This window comes from Desmodus rotundus, chromosome 12, assembly GCF_022682495.2.
Source record: "Desmodus rotundus isolate HL8 chromosome 12, HLdesRot8A.1, whole genome shotgun sequence".
In the NCBI taxonomy this organism is placed as follows: domain Eukaryota; kingdom Metazoa; phylum Chordata; class Mammalia; order Chiroptera; family Phyllostomidae; genus Desmodus; species Desmodus rotundus.
In genome coordinates this window covers 60,012,922-60,026,925 of record NC_071398.1, presented here as the reverse complement: position 1 = coordinate 60,026,925, position 14,004 = coordinate 60,012,922, and the positions used below count along the sequence as shown (strand labels likewise).

At 46.2% G+C, this 14,004-nt stretch overlaps 1 protein-coding gene across 1 annotated transcript in view; it reads right to left on the bottom strand.

Annotated features, from left to right (window-relative positions):
* Positions 1–1,793: 1,793 nt before the first annotated feature.
* EEIG2 (EEIG family member 2) overlaps positions 1,794–14,004 on the bottom strand; it is a 48,541-nt gene continuing 36,330 nt past the window's right edge. The window contains exons 6-11 of the mRNA XM_053915564.2: positions 10,002–10,105; positions 7,077–7,172; positions 6,748–6,934; positions 6,520–6,647; positions 5,700–5,769; positions 1,794–2,846 (exon numbers count right to left, since the gene is read on the bottom strand). Coding sequence (XP_053771539.1) covers positions 2,804–2,846; positions 5,700–5,769; positions 6,520–6,647; positions 6,748–6,934; positions 7,077–7,172; positions 10,002–10,105 — 628 coding nt within the window. The 3' untranslated portion in view covers positions 1,794–2,803. The remainder of the gene's footprint in view (positions 2,847–5,699; positions 5,770–6,519; positions 6,648–6,747; positions 6,935–7,076; positions 7,173–10,001; positions 10,106–14,004) is intronic.

The following is a 14,004-nucleotide window of genomic DNA, read 5'->3' as shown; positions in this document are numbered from 1 at the left end:
TACGGAGCCTTCTCACCAACACCAAGGGGAGTCAACCGTCCAAGTGTGAACTGATGGCCCAGGGCCTGCTCTGTCCCCAGACACCCTTCCCATCCCCTCTGGTCTCGGTCACCAGCACAAGTGACAGGAAGTGGCCTCCTGACCCACTTCTTCTGTAATTCCCCTGAACAAGGTATTTAAGACTCTTACCACAAATACTAGTTTTAAAATACCATTAATCCTTTTTCTCTGGCATAGGGTTAGAAAATGTTACCCAGCTGCAAATTCTCCAAACACTGGGTGATTTGAAATTGGAGTTTAAGGTTTAGAAATCAATGTATTAAGATCTACTTTTTCAAATTCCATTTTCTAAACTCAAAATGAAACCAAAAGTGGACTTGGTATTGAATAAGCAGACTTTCTGCAATAGCTACATGGTTAAGATGTTAACAGTACGTGCTCTGAGAAAAGGAAAACTTGGAAGTAAGGCAGACGCTCAGGCAACCTTTAACACATACTTCTAAGGGCTGTAATAAATGAAATGTGGCTGCAAAGTATGCTGGTGGAACATGAACTAGAGTAAACCGAATCCAGACTTCACTGGCTACAGAGGACACGCCTTCTCTTTTCTCCCTACAGTTTCTACTTATTAAAAGGTTTGTTTCATTGACTCATATATAGAGCAAGATGTTACCTAGTGGCTGCTAAATGTATAAAGGCCTGATTTTTATGCTTTTCAAAATCTACATTTTGGATTTAAAAAATAATTCTGTATCGTTTTTAAATACCGAGAGCCAGGCCTGTGTAAAGGTGCTGGCCAAGGGCAGCCAAGCGGAAGCCGGAGGGTCAGTGCCCGGCTCACAGCGCTGCTGGCGTGGCTGATGAATGTCCTCGCCGAACTCACTCACAGCCTGGCTGTAGCGATCACTCAAAACTGCACAATCATTCACAGAAGCGCCAATAAAAAATATAGCCTAGGAATAATATTTTGAAAATAGAAAAATAGGTTCTTAAAACATGTTATAATAAATCTCTCTCTTAAACAATATCGTCATATCTCTATTGAAAACTTTCTTTGATTTTTTCCTATAATACACAATGAATGAATCATTCACTTGTTTACTCGAAGACAGCAAGTCTTTATCCCTTGAGACAACATTTTTCTTGGTTAAACTTAAATCTTTGGGTCAGTTTTTTTCCTTCAAAACGAATCATAAAAAAGAAAGTTGGATGGCACAGAAAATCCTGTCTCTTGACATTCAAAATATTCTATATGGGGGTGTCATCTCTTTAAAAAAATCTCAGAATCTACTTGTAAAAGTAGTTTGGGGTTCATTTGGAATACCCAATCCTTGAATATTAAAAAGAAAAAAAACCCCAAAAGTCCTAACGTGAAATATTCCAATGTTCTCCAACCTCTCAATTTGGATATTAAAATACTATTTTCTTAAAAATAACATTCTTGCCTTAGCTTGCCAATATGAAAATACCTAGACCAAAGTACTTCTAACACATCACGTTGCTCGGACGCGGTTTTGAAAGTAAAGACTGGGAATTTCTGGTTGTACAGAATCTACATTTTCCTTCACTAAGTGATTCCAAGATACCAATTTTAGGATCTTTCCACACAGAAACTGCCACCTAAAACCAGAAAAACTCTTCAGGTTTATTTGCTGTGCTGATAAGATTTCCCTACTTTAAAAGCTCTGTTTGATGTATGTTATCGTCTATTCTTGCCTCAAAACAGCCGATTTCTGATGCAGTAAGAAGCAAGCATAGAATCTGATCATGGTGGGGGCGGGAGAGCGGGGGGGGGGGGGGGAAAGGGGCTAAGATAGAAGGATCAGGTGAACGGGCTGTCCCCTGTCTTATCCACTCCCTCCTTGGAATTGTTTTCAGTTTCAGGTAAGTGTGAACTTGCAGAGAAAAGGCTGCTGTGTTTGTCACTGTATCACAATTTCCCTCCAGTTGTTCTAAACTCTGACTCCTGAAACTAGCAGACATTATTCAGTTAGTTAAGACAGCTCTGATGTCGGGGTGCCTTACACTGAACACTGAACTTCTCCTGAATCGCTTACATTGCGCTGGTGGGAGTTCTGCAGCTCATTTAATATGAACGAGGATCAATACTTACTGCCTAATAGTGGCATTACACCCATTCATGTGTCTCAGACTTAAATACACTTGTTATTCAATTGATACATTTAGATTAAGCAAGCATTTTACATGTCTCAATTGTAGCATAATTTTTTCTCAAAGCATGAACACCCACACTTTTCTATCAATTATTGTATTAAAAAGTTAATGAACTTAGTACAATACTGTCGGTAGTATAATATGGAAGATTTCCTTAACAGGAATCACAACTATCTTGACGGAGTTTATTGGGTTTCCGTCTTCACTTACTGTCTCTCAAACACACAATTAAGACATTAGAGTCCAGATCTGTGAAGCACCTCTATCTCGGATTTTGTACTTCAGCAGCAAAACCAGACGCAGGCGGGGAGTGTGGCTTTCCCCCGCGGTGATGCTCTGAAAGGACAAGCAGTCTTTTGGGAGCCACGTGCCTTGACCGCAGAAGCCGTGGACCTCTAAACACACAGGGCACGCAGCCTTGCTCCTGCTGCTCCGATGTCCCCTTGGCGGGAAGGACAGCGGCGGGCCCTCTCAGAGAAGAAACCAGGGCTGGCTCTCCTCTGGGCAGGGGACAGGCTCCCTTTTTAAAGAGGTTCATGTTCTCAGACGTGCTTGAATCAACGCCTTGTCGGCTCAACAGCCCGCAGCATCTTAGACCCCCAGGGAGGCTCCGGGTCCCGCCCGGCTTCTAGCGCTTGATCACTACTTGTTCATAAGCTCCAGACACCACCCTAAAGCAGCAGGAGGGGAAAAACGTCTTTAACATTTTCAGCAGTAGTGACTGAAATTGTTCCAGTTAACCTGGGCTCCAAGGAGAGAGTGCACTAGGCGTCTTCTACCAGATTTGAGTTCCACAAGGTCTGAACACATCACAGGGAGAAAATACTTGACTACTCAATGTTTATAATTAACACACCGGATTAGTCCAGTCCCCCATCCTCTCAGACTTAACGCCCACAATAATCTAGTAACGGTGCCAAATTCTTACCCTATCGACACATGGTGGCAAAAATGTTTATGTGTAAATCCTAAAATCAGTCCATCCAAGAACATATGTTGACTCGGGCAGTTCAGGTCTTGCACAGAAATAATGGGAAATAGGGTTTTTTTTAAGACTTTATTTTTTATTTATTTTTAGAGAGACGGGAAGGGAGGGAGAAAGAGAAAGAGAAATATCAATCGGTTGCCTCTCACACCCCCCCTACTGGGGCCTGGCCCGCAAGCCAGGCCTGTGCCTGGACTGGGAATGAACCAGCAATGTTTTAAGTAGCAGGCCAGCGCTCAATCCACTGAGCCACACCAGTCAGGGCTGGATAATAGTGTTTAGCTGACTTAATAGTGTGGTGTTTTGTTTTTGTTAAATCCTCACCTGCAGATATGTTTATTGATTTTAGAGCGAGAGGGAGGGAGGGAGGGAGAGAGCGAAGGGGAGAGAGACAGACAGACAGACAGATATTGATCGGTTGCCCCCTGTATGCGCCTTGACCAGGAATCAAACCCACAACCGGTGTACAGGATGATGCTCCCACCACCTGAGCCACGCAGCCAGGGCAGTAGTGTGGTGTCTTAACGTAAGCCTTCCCTAGGAAGGGCAACAATTCTTTGAATCGATATGCAAATTTCTTTGTCCACAGTCTGTACTGTAAATTATATCTGTTTAATATAGTTTTAAAGGGAAAATGATCTCAAAGAGGGGTTACTTCTTCACTAGCTTGCTTTGACAGACTGCTGGTTGTACCCCCAAATCTACTCTCCCCTTGCTCACAATTTTAGCTAGGTACAGGCTGCGTGGCTAGAGTCGACAATTCCTCAACTCCTTTGTGGACAGCTGTGGCCGCGTGACTGAGTTTTCCCCAGGGAATGTGAATGGAATGGAGAGGTGTCCATTTCTGCCTCAGCTGCTGAAAGGAAAACTACGTGGGGGGACCCACCCACAGCTCTGCATGGCAACCAGAGGTCGCAGCTCCGCGGTGCTGGGGGCTAGAATTGTAGGCCAGCGTATCAGGAGAGGGGGGGAACAACGGCTGGAGAATTTCCAGATTTGGTGAAAACTTCTAAAAACCAGTGCTCCAGAAACCTGCCAACCTCATGTCCCACAATTCCATTTCACACGCCTCTCTCCTCAGAAGAAGCTGTTACTGGCAGCTCTTTAAGTGGGTTATTTAGACAAAGCCAGAGAGGTGTGATGGTCAAGTACAATGAACAGGCATTGGAATCAAAGAGACAAGGAATTGAATGTTGATTTTACTACTTACTAGTCTGACGGTCTTGGGTGATTTACCTTAACCTCTTTGTGTCCTTGTTTCTTCTTTTTAAAAACTAATAATAGTATGTTGTGAGTACTTACAGAGATAATGTAAGAGCTGAGTAAAACATACTTATTATTATATAATTATATATCATAATTATCACGCCTGTAAGTTCCTTCAATTTGTTCCCACTACCAGGAATATTTCTCTCCCTCATACCTGCCTGGTGACTCCCACCTGTCTTTTATTCTCCCGAAGATGCTCTGCAGGTGCCAACTCTTCCAGAAAGTTCTCTCTGTCTGAGTGAGGTCCCATCTCTGTTGTTGAGAGTCTCCTTTACCTCTCTATATGATGGTGCTTACCATACTATTATAAAGTCTATCTCACCTGCTAGGACGGGCCAGGTACAAAGTATTTTTGCTTGGTGACCCATATGGTCTCTGCTGTACTACTTAACTCTGCTACTGTAGCACAGGGCATGAACAGGTGTGGTTGTATTTCAATAAATCTTTATTTGCAAAAACAGGCAGTGGGCCAGCTGGGGCCTAGGGCTATATCTGCCAACTTATGTGCTAGACCATAAGCTAGCTGAGGTAAGAGCTGGTCTTTCCTCTCTGTGACCTTTCCCACAATGTGGCCCAATAAATAGTTACTGAACTGAATGAGCGGATAAGTCAATGAAAGTTATGAAAGGTCTAAATTGTGTTAACATCCTCTGTAAGCCTCTTTTCAATGACCTCCGTTCTCATCACATCTTTCTGTGTTCCTCTCTCACCTACCTATCACATCTGATCATAGTAGTTTCCCACATCAAAATTCCTTTGCACCCTTTGCGCCCTGTAAAGCGCTGAACACAGAGCAGGCGCTCAATAAAAGCAGTACCGGAAGAAGAACGGGATCAAAGGAGAGTACGAGAGGGATTAAGATCAGTGTCTGTTGCTACGCGGCCGCAGAAGAGCTCCTGACAGACAAGACTACTGACCAAAAATGTAATTACGCTTTGATCTTTCAAAATGATCAGACTAAGAACTCTCTTCTAAATGTCCTTTTTACACTGCACCTTGCCAATGCTCTACCAGTCCTCCACTAGTACATCCTAAAAGCACACCTGAGGAAATCGCCAAACAAACATATAAAATATAATTTGAAGCCTACTCAGAATAAGGAACACCGAGGGCCAAGCGAACAGCTGAAACGCTTCCTGTGAAACCACCAGGATCTGTGCATCTGATCCTCAGCCTCACACCACTTTGTAGCCTTGCCTTCTATGCGCGGACACTTGAAGGAAAAGCCAGTCTGGCCTTCACCCTGCAAGGCGTTGCTGGGACTACTTACCGATTTGTCCGGTGGTGGCTGCCGAAGGTGGTCCTTCCCCCGGGGCCCACGAACAGCCGCAGTCCCTCCTCTGCACATTGAAAACATTTGTTGTGGGAACAATGATTATCGTTAAAAACGACAGTCATGTTACAGTAAATTCCTATTTTACAGTTCAGTTTTATTAAAGAAATTAAAGACTTACAAAAGCCACCCTCATGGTTTAAAGCGGACAATTTAAGAGCTACCCTAATTGCTGTGTCTCATCAACTTTCCTAAAGCTTTTTTCTGAAGACTGAGTAAAGAAGGCAGCTCTTCCTCCGGATTTCCACAAGAGAGGTTCAATTATTTCCCTTTACAACCGCTTACATAATGAAACCGAGTCCATTGTTAACTGCTCTCTATTCACACCAGCACTAGTAATTACACCTTTCAAATGGGTGGCATGTAAATTTTCCAGTTTCAGTGGAAATGCGAAGGAGGGCGGGAAGGATTCTGTTATTCACCATCATTTCAAGTTCACGCCCCAGCTTTTTATGACAAAACAGATGTAAATATATATCTTAAGGGACAAACCTGGCCGACACTGATGCATAATTAAAAAATACAGTAAGAGCTTTCTTTAACATTACCTTTCTAAAACTTGTTCCTTCCCAAATTTAACTCCCACTCTCAGAAACTAATGAGCTACAAAGCTATCTTCTGATTTTTATGGGTGTGCAATGCACTTCACAAATGTGCAACAGATAGTACCGATACACACTCCTCTGTGCTGCTGACCCCTGGGGCACACCCCCCCGGATGCCGCGAGTGTGCGCGTACTCAGGGCTGGTCCACACACCTTCCGCGCTGGAGTCCAGGCTGAAGTCTTGGCTTTGTAAGATTTTCTCCACAATATCGTCTGCGTCCACTCTGGTGTCATCAACCCGCTTCAGCTGAGATTCTACCGAATCCTGTTTCACCGGGCCCCTTTGGAAATAATTTAAAAAATCGTCCTCCTTTTTACTGTGTTATGAAAACAAAGCCCACCCCTCCCCCTGCCCGGCCTAAGCTGAGACCAAAAGGACACCTGTTGAGTGTTTCGGAAGCTGTGTCTTCATCAGCTGCATCAAGGTTTGCTTCCGCCCCTTTCGGCTCCACTTCATCACACGGCTCCAGAGTACTTTCAATGCCTGTCGAGGCACTTCCCACGGAGGTGTTCCTCCTGTGGCAGAACTCAGAGAAGCTGGACGACCGAGAGTGGCAGGAGCTGTACCCTGTCGGAGAAAGTCACGGTGGGTGTGACGCCAACACCAGCTGTCACACTGCAGTCAAACCCTCTCCTCCCGCCCGCAGCCATTTCCAGGCCCGTCAGGGCAACGAGTGTCTAAGGACCTCAGCTTCACTGCCAGCCTCTACCTGATACTCTGGACTGCTGGCTTGCATAGCTTGATGTTCTCGAATGTCCACAGGCACCAAGTTCATCTGGAATAGAGGCACTCTTTGCTGAAAGATCTGTAGTGAGTCATAACAAAATGTTACTATTACAGCCAACAAGGCCTGGTCAATTGCATTCTACTTTGCAGATTTTATAAACTTGCAAGTTCATTATCAAGAAAAGCCAGTTGCAAAGTGAAAGAGGTTCCTTTAAGTCTGTACTATGGGAACAACTGTATTGCAAGAAAAGCAAGAAACTGAAATACCTTAGTTTACTGAAGAAATACAGTATTTTTCATAAGATTTAACAGGACTCTACCTTAAATAAAACCTTCAGTGTTTACTGTTTAGCATTTCTAATAAAAAATGAGTCAGATGTACTCTCACAAATTCTCACAGCATTGCCAGGGTTTTGCGCAGTGTTTGAGGGAATCTTGCTCTCAGACACCCGCCACCGCAGGAAACGGAAGAGCACTTGGTTATGGCGACATTCACGTTGCCAGCGCCGGGCTGTGACCGGCCACAGGCCTGTGCGCACAGCGCTGCAAGTGAGGCAACAGATTATGTATAGTATTCAGTTTCAAAGTCAGTGTACAAAAAAGCAGTGTCAAGGCCATTTCCAGCAGTTCCCTGAGAGCATGCATGTCCCAGAGGCCAAGGATATGTTTCAGGACCCGGCTTCCCGCCCAGAGAGCAGTACCGTGACTGTGTCCACGGGGGTGAAGTATCTGGAAACAGAGCTGCTCTTCACTTAGAGGCGAAAGGGAACCCAGTGAGCAGCAACTACGGCAGCAGCTCCATAAGCAATACTGAGCACAGTGGGACCAACACGTGCCGCCCAATACAGACACCACGGGGGTGGCCTGGCCCTTCTGCAAAGGGCCCTCATTCCTGGACAGACTGGAAGGTACAGTGCACACCAGCGCCTCATCCTGCAATACCGGGGTCCTGAAGCCACAGACCAGAGACAACGACATGTGAACTCAAAGACTCAGTTGTGACTGAAATTACGCAGGACTGACACCTTACTCTCAGCGTGGGCTCTGATCTTGATTCATCCATTTACCTATTGGTTTACAAAATGTATTCACTCAATAAATATTTACTAAGCTCTTACCAGGCTAGGTGTCAATACTGTGTAAGATACGGGGGGTACGAGATAAATGGGACAGACCATATGCTGCGAGTTCAGAAGCAGAAGCAGTGACAAGTGCGAAAACGCGCACAAGCACCACAAAGCCGCTACTGTGAGCTCCAACAGCCAGGGGTTGCGAAAGCCACCTGCCAGCGGGGGAGAGGCCTCCTGGAGGATGGAGGGCGACTCCCGGTCCTCACCCATTCTAGGAGCTGCCCAGCGAGACAAGGAGCGAAAGGCACAGGGACAGCACAGCTTGTCGGGCAGAGCTGGCACGGAAGGTGCAGGTACAGAGGGTCTCAGGGACAAGGGAGGGGAGCAAGGGTCTGTGACTGAAGGACTTTTCCAGAAGGATGCGGCATGACCAGATCTACATCTCGGGAAGATCATTTTGGCAACAGGATAAATGGGTTGAGGGGTGATGGTTTTCATAATGACCCAGCCGACGGTGGGAGGTGACCGGTAGGCACGGACAATAGCAGTGGCTCCTCAGCAGAAGTGAGTGTCCAGATAACTGAGAGAGAAGATGCAGGACGAGGAGGCGGGAAGACTTGAGATAGACATGCAGAACTGAGACACCTGAGGACACCCACTCGCCACCCGCTGAATTTCTGCCGTGTCCCTGGCATCATGCTGGACACACAATGACAAGACCTGATCGTGAGGAACTGAGCATCCCGCTGAGGAGGAAGATGAATGGATGGATTTCAGTATAAGACAGAAGGTGAAGTGGACCTTTCCAAACAGCATTTGGAAATAGGAACCTGCAGTTCAGGAAGGAGGTGGCAGGTGACACACATGTGTAAATGGAAAGGACGGAAGTCTCTCTGACATGGTCACATTAGCATTTCTGTGGTAGTTACGTCCGAGGGTACAGATGACAGCATCCAGGGAGAGTGAGCACAGGGAACCAAACCCTGTTGAACACCAGTATTTAAACGGAAGATGAAACAAGATGAAGAAGCCTCCAAGATGCTAGAAAAGGAAAGGCCAGAGGCATGGGAGCCACGGCAAGAGAAAGCTTCGAGAAGGAATAAATGGCCAAGTCAGCTGAGAACAGAAAACATGCCCAAAGAAGTGGCAGTCATGTCACTGGAGACACCAAGAGAGGGCAGAGGCAGAGGCCAGGCTGCGTATATGTTTGGGAATAAAGGGTAGCATGTTCGTTCTGGAAGCTGGGCTACAAAAAGTGTGAGAGACGGGGAGGGGGAAGGAGAGCAAGAGCCTGTGGAAGAGCAGTAGAGAAGGAATTCAGCCCTGGCTGGTGCAGCTCAGTGGGCTGGGCATCCTTCTTGCAAAGTGAAAGGTCCCGGTTCCATTCCCAGTCAGGGCATGGGCCTGGGTTGCAGGCTCAGTCCCAGCTGCGGCATGTGTGAGAGGCAACCAGTCAATGTTGCCCTCACATGTCGGTGTTTCTCTCCCTCTCTTTCTCCTTCCCTTCCCCGCTCTCCAAAAATAAATAAATAAAATCTTTAAAAAAAATGACGAGGAGGAGCTAACGGGAAGGTTCAAAGGACCCACAGATCCCAATCCTGCAGCGCCCTGCTGCAGCTGTGGGGGGTGGGGGGTGGGGGCCGTGTCTTCACAACATTAGGCTTTTCATCCGTCACAGCGTAGCACTGAGATGAGATGAAGAGTTTAACTAAAAGCTGCGTAACTGAAACTGTGAGACTCGCTGATCCACTTCAGGCCACATAACCACAGAACTTTAAATCTGGGAGGGACTACGGGAATCTCACGAGGCAAAAAACCAGTCAACTACACGCCCGTACCTGCTATTCCAAGATGGATTTTGAGGGTCTCTCCCCCTTTCCTATCTTCTTCCAGAGATTCGGCTTCCCCAGCAATTGGTATGGACATCGACGTAGAAGGAGGCCTGTGGATAAGCATTCCGAAGGGTCAGCACTTGGGTCACAGGTTGGAGACTGGCTGTGTAGTCAGTACACGGCCTTAGTAAGGTGCCTGTAATGTTACATCTTTGAAGGTGATATTAATAGAAATCAACAAATAATGGACGAGCGTCCTCAAACCTGAATACAATTCATGGTGGGGGGAGAAGAGTTCACACAACCAAAAACGTGAGACCAGAAGGAGAGCCGGGAAAGGAGACAAGGACTCTGCCAGCACGTCCCCAGCACTACCAGTGGAGGGCGCTCCATCTGTCAGCCCTAGTCACCCTGCAAGCCCCTCCCACCTGAGGTTGGAGGGAAATACCTCGCACCTTCTGCCTCGGTGCCCACACTCTCTACACTTGTGGGCTCCACTAACTTCTTAAATAGTATACAGGTTTTCTTTTCCACCTTCTTCTTGAAAACAGTTCACCTGCCCCAGGGAGAGTCATAAAGATTTGCTTTTTGGGCTGGATTCTCTGGAAGCTGGTCGTGCGTATATTTTTCTCGGCTAATTCAGGGCTCCTATCTCCTTGTGGAAGCTGTGAAGCAGGGAGGGGCAGGTTTGAGCTCTAACAAGGCTTTTTTTTTTTTTAAATAAATCATCCCTGGCCTTTCGAGGTTGATTTTCCAAGGGAAAACCACATTTCTGGAGACTTGGTGACTGAGCTGAACCAGGAAGGTGGCCCCTGGACCACGGAGCTGATTCAGGGCCCTAAGGACACAGACACGTAAGAACGCCACTAAACCTGTTTTATTTATAGATCACTTATACCCCAGCATCTCCTAAGTTCCCAAACTCCATGTCCCATTGAGAAGTCTTCAAGTATTTGTCCTGAAGGAGCATCAAAGTCAGTACACCCTCACCTAAGCCTGCTCCCTTCACGAGGTCCCTTTCTCTGCAAGTGCCATCACAGCCTGAGAAGTCACCCAATGAGAGCCCCCCACTGCCTCTGTCCCCCTCCTACTCCCATTTCTCCACATCCAATCAGCTTCCAAATCTCAGACTCGCTCTTAATACACATGTAGTCGTTTTCCAATCCGTCATGTCTTCTCCACCTGCAGTAGGGACTTCAGTCTGGCCTTTGTCCTTGTCCTGGGTGGCACTGCGAGTCTCCCAGCCCCGATTTCCTGCTACGGTCACTGTGCCCTTTCTGAAATGTGCGTACGGACAGGTGACTCTCTGATTTAAAACACTTCAAACGCTCCTTAGGGACAAAGCTCAACCTCCTCAGAATAGCAACCCGAGGCCCTCTGCGCTCTGGCCCAGACCTGCCTCTTCAGTGACCCAAAGCTGTATCGTCAACACAGCAAGTCCTAACATAACATAACATAACATAACATAACGTAACATCGTGGGTGGGTTCTGCAAGTTGAAGCGGAACAAGGCCAATTCCACAATAGGCCAATTGAGATAAACAAGGTTCAGTTCCTAATCAATGTTACAACAAAACAAAGTTATTTGAGGACCTGCTGGGAGGTATTGTGAAACAGCTTGTGACCCCCCCCCCCCACTCAATTTTCTGTAAGAAAAACTAAAAGAAAACACCAAGAATGGAGTCTATAATCAGGCGTAAATTGTTGATGGCGGCTCAGGCCTGCCTCAATTCTTTGTGGACAAAAATTCTTATCTTTAGAATGCCAGTTCCTTGGTTTTCCTTTCACAGATGGCCTGATTAGTGTCCCCAGCCCTCCACCTCTTCAACCTGTTTCCCAACCTTGGGAGCTCCCAGCCCGAGGCCTCTTCCCTTCCCCGCTAGCAGTCTCCCTCTGGCTCTACTCTTTCCTTCCTGGCGACTTCGCAGCCACCATGCTTTCAGCAATACCCTCAGTGCAGCACCCCTTGGCCTGCAGTCTGGAAAACCTGGGGAACCCCAACCCTCGATAATTTCAGCCACTGCACGAACTGCTCTAATCCTGGGGCCCCAAAGCATTGCAGACAGAACTCACCCACACAGGGGCTGATAGGAAGGTAAATGTAGAATCTAAGATCCCAGCAGGGCCTGGGCAGCTCCCTCGACAGCTCAGCATGCCAAATGAATCATCACTGAGTCCCCCTTTGTTCTGAAAATGTTTGTATATCCCCTATCGGAAATGGTTTAATATAGCTCAACTACAGAACAAAAGAGATGTTTTTTTTTGTTTGTTTTAATGTCACAGTAACGTTAAGAGCACAGGAAAAATGACCTCCCACGATGGCAGTACCACCACGGGGTATTGTGTGACTACTCAGCGCCCTAGGACAGCGCCACAAACTTGGGCCAGCTGTGTTCTCCTCCTGGAGTGCTTCTCCCTGTCTCCTCCCCTCAGTAACTCCTCTTCCTCTTTGTCCTCTAACACTTAGCTCCATGTCACTCCCTCAGTGACGACTTCCCAGAGAAGTGGCTGGGGGCCCTGTCCTCCCCGTGCCATGTGTCTGTCTCCCACACAGACCGTGAGTCCTCCAGAGCGGCAGGCAGCTGGTCGTGATTCCGTTTGGTAAATGTCGGCACATGGCAGGTACCGGAGGCACAGGTACCAAACGAAGGGGTGCATCCTGGGACCCTGAGACTCAACATCCTCACTTAAAAGTATGGAAAATACTCAAATCACAGTGCTAAGAATGAAACTGGGAGACAGTAATCTTGATTAAATCATTTTGACAAATGATTTAATTTCCTTCCTTCTAAAGGATAAATGCTCCCAAGCCCTCCCTATTCAAGAAGGCCACAGCACCCCTAGAGCTGCTTCTCCACCGTGACCGAATGCCAGCACAGAGCATGACTGTCCTCTTGAAACACTCTTCTCCTTCATCGGCGCTAGTGGTGGCTTTCTTTTCTGGGCCGGCTCCATTCTTTTACAGGAGGTGGTGGGTATTTGAGTTGTAGAGAACTCCAAAGTGGAGTTGGGGGCAGGTGGTTAGGGGCTGTCTTCTTCATACACGTTGGCCCTACAGTGTAAAACCTGTTTCAGAAAAATCACACAGTCTATGCCACAGATTTTCTGCTCTTAGAATATCCAAACTCGCATTTAACTCTGACAATGTCAAGGGTCAGCTCTACTCTTGTTTTTGGGGGTGTGTGTGTGTGTGTTTTTCCTTTCCTTTTTGTTTTTGCATTTTAAAAATCTTTTCCCCCCTCTTGTTTGTCTAGATTTTAAAACCTTTGTATCATGAAAAATTCAAAGGCAGACGTAAGCAGAGAGAAGAGCAGAATGAGCCTCTCCAGCAGTCATTTAAATCTGTGTCCTACAGGCAAACACACAGTCAGGTCACTCAGTTAGTTGCTCTGCGCCTTGAACTTGGATCATACAAACACTTTTGAACTGGCTTCATGGAGCTCCCTTCATGGGGGTAGGAGGGTTTTACACCTTTTGACCCTCATTAGAAAAATGTCACATACTGGAATTTATAATACAGTTGAGTAAATAGATTTGTAGCTAAATATTCTGGAAAAAAAAAATCACCAAACTAGATAACTTCCAACATTCTTTTCAGTCCTTAAGTAGTACTGTGATTTTACATATTTGATATATGTTAAAATATAAATTGATAAAAAATTTACTTTTTATGTCAGTAGTTCAAACATTTTTCTGTTCAATCCCTACTCAGTGTGTGTAAGTGGGAGAGTTGCCCTTTTTGCACTGAAAGTTGCATAATTTCAGACACTCAAAGATAAAACAAATATTGGGGGTTTGATTCTCCTAATTTTTATTTCTCTTGTGATGAGGTAATGTCTGTTTATTCTAATGAATTATAAAAGTCTCCATAAATATAAACTCTAGACTGTCAGAACTGTATTTGTGAAGCTGATACAGAACCCAAGGGGACCTGTTTTTGAGCTTTTTAGCACTTAGGTTTCACAAGCAGGGAGAGAACACGGCAGAGAAAGGGCCAGTAAGAGACTGT